General features: G+C 36.8%; 1 protein-coding gene across 1 annotated transcript; it reads right to left on the bottom strand.

Moving 5' to 3' along the window:
* Positions 1,866-5,797, bottom strand: LOC109717028. The gene is made up of 2 exons (XM_020242672.1): positions 5,153-5,797; positions 1,866-2,438 (listed from the first exon to the last, which is right to left on the bottom strand). Exons 1-2 carry the CDS (start codon positions 5,318-5,320, stop codon positions 2,256-2,258), a joined length of 351 nt encoding a protein of 116 aa, XP_020098261.1. The 5' UTR covers positions 5,321-5,797; the 3' UTR covers positions 1,866-2,255.

Here is a 6,392-nt window from a genome sequence, read left to right as displayed (position 1 = left end):
ACTGATCTTACTCTAAATAGTGAAAAAAAATTTCTATAAAAATTTCATCAGATTTGGATTGTTTTACACCGTTGAATTCACAAACGCATCACATCAATCATTAAAATTATTAATTTTGAGACATTTTGATCACTAGCCAAATGATGTCAAAAAATTATGAAATTTAGTTTTCAAATACTTTCAATAGTGTAGATCAAGTCTAGCAGAGCCGGTCGTCGATTTGGAAATCGCATCATTGAAAACAATTTGGTAGCACGGAGGCCTCCGTGCTACCGATAGTATACCAGTCTAGTTCGTCTCTCTCTCTCTCTCTCTCTCTCGAGCCTCTCTCTCTCTCTCTTCTCGTCGATATATATATATATATATATATATATATAATATATATATTATATATATATATATATGATATATATACATGGCTCAATATTCTTTTAACAAGCTACCCAATTATTAGTGTGTGTTAGTTTTTGGGCAACTAGATTGAGAGAGATGTGCGGTGTAGGATGATGTGGGCCCCCTAGGGTTGAGTGTGCGTGATTGGTTGATAGTATAATCAATCTAACGAGAGAAAATAATAAAGGTGTAGATTAATGGTAAAAATCATCAAGCACAAAGTGCTTGATGCTTTTACAAGCACATAGCCAGACTTATATATATATATATATATATATATAGGTTGAGAGAAGAGAGAGACACTGCCGGTTGCTGCGGGTTGACTCGAGAGACGTGTTGAGGGGGGTTGATTGTGTAGGATTGGGGGGTGTGTGTGGGGGGGGGTGTGTGGGGGGTGGGTGGGGGGGGGTGGGCGGGGGGGGTGGTGGGGGCGGGGGGGTGGGGGCGCTCGGTCGGCGCGGATGGGTTGGTCGGACGGGGCATGCTCGGCTGAGAACGAGAGAGAGAGCTAGGATGGGATATACTATCCGTAGCACGGAGGCCTCCGTGCTACCAAGTTGTTTTCAATGATGCGGCTTCCAAATCGATGATCGGCTCCATTAGACTTGATCTTCACTATTAAAAGTATTTGAAAACTAAATTTCATAATTTTTCGAGATCATTTGGCTAGTGATCAAAAGGTCTCAAAACTGACAATTTTAATGATCGATGTGATGCGTTTGTGAATTTAACGGTGTAAAACAATCTAAATCTGATAAAATTTTTATAAAAAAATTCTTTTCACTATTTAGAGTATGATTAGTATATCTGATCTTAAATTCAAGTCTTTTATCATTTTATGAAATTTTTATTTTCAACCGTTTATTTTAGACTACTCATTTGATAGGTAAATAATGTTGAAAAATTATGAAATTTAGTTTCCAAATACTTTCAATAGTGTAGATCAAGTCTAACGAAGCTAGCCGATCGTCGACTTGGAAGCCGCATCTTTGAAAACAACTTAGTAGCACAAAGGCCTCCGTGCTATCAATAGTATACCAGCCTAGCGCTCTCTCTCTCTCTCTCTCTCTCTCTCTCTCTCTCTCTCTATATATATATATATATATATATATATATTTCAAATCAAAATTTAAATAAACTTTCTAAACTTCAGTTATTAAAGAAATTTACACCCTACTTTTAGATGTATAATTAGCATTTCTCTAAATCAAAATTTGAATTTAAATAAACTTTCTAAACTTCAGTTATTAAAGAAGTTTACACCCTACTTTTGGATGTATAATTAGCATTTCTCTTTTGCCAAGTTACAACACACAAACAGATGCTGTGTCCCAACAGGGGTAGTGTGAGGCTGACTAGTGCAGTGCCATGAGGTTGAAAGTATCTTTACCAGTATAAGCTTCCAGCATCCTTCAAATTCTGCCAAGTTACTAATAATTTCATCTAGAAACAAATAATGTATGGACAAATCATGACATTAATCTGGGGCAAACTTAACCTTGAGACTCAGGGATTACAAGTTCTCCCTGAAAAAGAAAAATTTTAAAAGAACAGAGGCTATACCAAGCAAAACTTAGTAAGCAGTAAGCACCACCATGTTTTCTCAGCAAACATAAGACTAATACCATTTTTTTAACATAGGCCTAATGTTATGCTTATACAGATAAAACTGTACCTCATTAGATACAAAGGCAAGATGCGCCTGTTTCCGCCCAATCTAGATGATGACCATTCAAAACGGTTTCTATACAGGATTGAAGGAAAAGTCATCAGCTCTTACCAAGGAAGACAAGGAAACGGGCTAAATGCGCATCATGAAAATAAAGATGATGCATTGCATGAAGAACTTCAAATGGTCAAAGTCATGAGGATCCCTTTGTCGGCCTCGGTGGCATGTTTTTGGGGCTAGTGAACCAGGTAGTATAGAGGAATTGCTTGTGAGGTCCATCGTGGTTGCATATTAGCCGCAGCTTTTGCCGCTCCCTCATCCATCTCAATACTATTTTCATGTGCCTTTTGCTCGTCAAACCTCTCAGACCAACATCCTGTAACAAGTTCCCACAGAAACCGAATAAGACCGAAGTCATACTTAAGGAAAAGTTAATATGCAACAATGTTATTTAGAAGGGTACAACAAAATACCATCATCCACCGCATTGTTCACCGCTCTAGTTTTGCCACAGCAATTATAAAACAGTAACCAGGACTTCCTCAGAGGCTTTCGCGGCCTTTACACATGGAAACATAAGGATACTTTTTATCTTATTACACTTCAAATTTTTCCCAGCATACTAGACCTTCTACTTATTTACTCTAAATACATCCATCTACAGAAAGCAATTCCCAGTCAAAACTAGAGAATGTCCAAATTTACGAATTCAGAATTGCTTCACAATGAACAAACCATCCACAAAGGCAATTATAAAAAATAAAAAATAAAAAAACAGGAAGACAGAGGAGTTAGCGGAGCGGGAGGGGCATGAGGTGCAGAACTGCGCAGGCTACAAAGGTCCAACAGAGTGAGACTGTAGTACACTGAATTTTTAAATGAAGTAAAACAAAATAAAATAGTAGCTAAAAAGTACAAAATATTGACGCTTGTTTATTCCCATACACTGAGGCTAGTTCTAAAATTTCATAGCGATCTAACACCCGAAATGCCAGAACAGAAGAATCAAAGCATTCAAATTAAGAGAAATTATTTTGTGGGTCAAACAACCTCGAAATGCCACAAAGAATGCACCGTTAGGTTGAGAAAATTATTTTCAGATTGGTTCTAAAGTTTTGCATCGTACCAACACTCGAGCGGTTAAAACAGAATCCAACAATGGTCCGCAGGACTTTTGCTCAGAAGGACATTTGACAATAAAAGTTGCTTGGAAACTTAAATAAAATATTGAAATTATCACTCATTATCTTTAGTTGAGCCAACATATCAAATTTTAGCCTAAACCAACCACCTAAAGAGCCACAATTAAGCCAAACAAGTTGAAATTACATGAAACTATAAATTTGAGAAGTTTAGGGAATTTTCTGCAAAATGGCTGAACCAGCCCTTTCTTCTTCCTCCAGCCGAGCGAAAATCTCTCTTTTTTCTAATTTCCCTATTTTCTCCAATTCCCTCTCTCACTTCTACATAAAACTATTAAAGAAACCAAGGAAAAATTTGTAGAAAATCTTGTTAGCAGCCAATTAAAGCTGGGATCATCCAACTAGTTCAAAGAAAAGAGTTGGGAAAAACCTAGATTTCTACCTTAGAGGCAAGTGCTTCATAGGTTTTAAAATTGATAATTTTTATGGGTTTGTTTAATTTACAATATGATGAGTTTAAGCTCTTGATACTTCATCTGAAATGGATTTTATGATGTTTACAAGATGTGAGGAGTATTCATGAATGTAAGGTTAAGAATTTCCTTTAAGTTACGATAAATGGGTATTTTATTGAAACGTTGGTTCAACATGTAATTAAAAATATTTCAGTACAATTTGCTAATCTAAGCATTACGTAAATAGTTCTCAAACTTGAACCTTAAAATGACTAAGTAGGAATTTCATTATAGTTTACAAATTGATATGGTACATAAATCCAAATACTAATATATTGTAGTAGCAAAATTTGATGAGAATATAACCTAGAAATTTATTCTGGTTTTAGGTCTGGCAAAATCAGAGAGGCCCGGCCAAGTTCCAAATTAGGGATTTTTGAGGCTTCATGTTGATAAGGTGGGTACTCAATCCGAAACTGGTTTAGCTTGCCCAAGTCTAAATTCTTGTTCAATATAGCTCATTTTGTTCTTGAAGTTGAAACTTGTATTATGTGGATTCCTTTATATGATTCCCTATGCGCATTTAAGTTGAAAATTGTAATTCTTGTTTAAATAGCACGTGTATTCCTGTTTGAAAATCTTCGATGTGCCTATATGTCGAGTATATACTTTCGTATTATGTTCTAAAGGCATATGGTCGTTTATATCTAGTAAGCATGTATTGTTGAAACTAGAGGTAGTCACCTTATTGATAATAATCCATTGCTTGAGAGTCAATTATGTTGGATTTGAGATTGAAATCGACATCAGTAAATATTATTGATCATGTGCATGTGAATTGCCGCTAGAATTCGCGCAAGCTTAAAACACCTCCTTTCAAGGATCGCAATCTTGTGCTAGTTGCTCTCCGGAGGCGAGTATGTTGGCTATCGGGGGTCAGTTTCCAGTTGATCATGGCGTAACGGGAGAAACTGGAGGCGGAACCGCCTGCACAATTGAACGATGCAAGACCTGAAAGATATTGGGCCCACATCGACTGGCAGTCCTGAGCTAGGTTAGCGGATCTGACAAGGACGTCACTACCCAAACAATGAAAGTTTACGACACTCTAATAATCTCACACACACACGCACTATATATATATATATATATATATATATATATATATATATATATATATATATATATANCGGCTGTTTAGGCCCAATAAGTTACTAATACTAGCGGATTGGGTCGAGTCGTTATATTTGGTGAATCAGAAAGCGTGAGAACTAAGTGCAATACACCACGGACATTGTGCGAGCCACCTATTTGAATTTGTAGAAGAAGTCGCATCTAGAATCTAACATCGCCTCGGCAGTCCTATATGGTGTTAGAATCATAAAGCATACTCATTGAGGCAAATCAACAAACAGGTGGTGATCATCAACACCGACTGAAAGGCGAAAACTAAAGACGGCGTTAGAAAGAGGGCGGGGATGGCGTTGTTTTACCTTGAGGTGCTCCCAGGTGTCAGCGATGGTGAGGGGGCCGTGCTCTTTAACGATGTCGAAGATGGTGCGGGTGATGGACTGCGTCTGCTCCGGCGGCGTCTTCAGCTCGATCGGCTTCATCTTCGGCTTCCCCTTCTTCGCCGCCCACCGCGCCGCCGTCGCGAACATTGTTGCTCGCCCTGCCGGCAGCTCGAACGCACGGGTGCAGGCAGTGCGGGGAATTCACACTGTGACCCACGGCGTGCGTCTCGCTGAAGCGGTGAACCGTCTTCGGTGCCGGATTTGCCTTTTAACTACACCATTCGGCTCCTCCGAAATTTACCCCATCCGTCACTTTGGGCCGGGCCCATTTGTAAATATTTTATTTTAGGGGCAATTGCCTATATATTCCGGAAAAGTTCCCGGTTTCTTATTTACCCCTCTTAAAAGACTAATATTGAAAATATTCTTTTTATGTTTCAAGTCTTTCTAATATATTCCTGGAGTTAAGTTCCATTAATAAGCTGCCGTTATCTCTGAAAAATTATCATTTTGTCCATTCTAATATACCCTTGTACCGTAACTAACTTTTCTTATATATCCTTCATATGGCAAATACTTGTCTTATTTGCCCTTCAAATATCAATTAATTCATTAAGCACGTCGGGAGCGAGCAGATAAACGGATGAGATCGATCGCAGCTAAACCAACCTTGGTGGCTGGAGGCATAGTTAGTTAATTCGGATTCGGCAAAAATTCGGTACGGATATAATTCGGATAAAATTCGTCTTTTAATTTTTAAATTCGTTGAAAAATACGGCTAAAAAACTGATTCGGCAATTATTCGGATACGTGATTTATACGGGTATTATACGTTCACCAATTAAAAATTCGGAATAAAAAATTTGACTATATAATAAATATATAATAATTAATATACTATATATATTATTATTATAATTTTTATATATAGATTAAATATATTTAAAATTATAATAAACATATATTAATAATATATAAGAGTTATATATTTAAAAATATTAATAAATAATTACAAATTTATAAATAAAATATTATATAATAATATTTCTATATAAAAATAAAATACTATATGAATAAATCTATTTATAAATAAAATTTTATGATATTATATAATATATAAGTATATATATATATAATTAAAATGAGAGGAGGCATCCACCCTTTTCCCGACTGCGCAGCACCCACTGCTCCCCTCTGCGCACACCGCCGCCATTTCTTT

Source organism: Ananas comosus, linkage group 11, assembly GCF_001540865.1.
Source record: "Ananas comosus cultivar F153 linkage group 11, ASM154086v1, whole genome shotgun sequence".
Lineage (NCBI taxonomy): Eukaryota > Viridiplantae > Streptophyta > Magnoliopsida > Poales > Bromeliaceae > Ananas > Ananas comosus.
The sequence above is the reverse complement of the archived record's forward strand: the minus strand, read 5'-3'. Positions and strand labels throughout refer to the sequence as shown.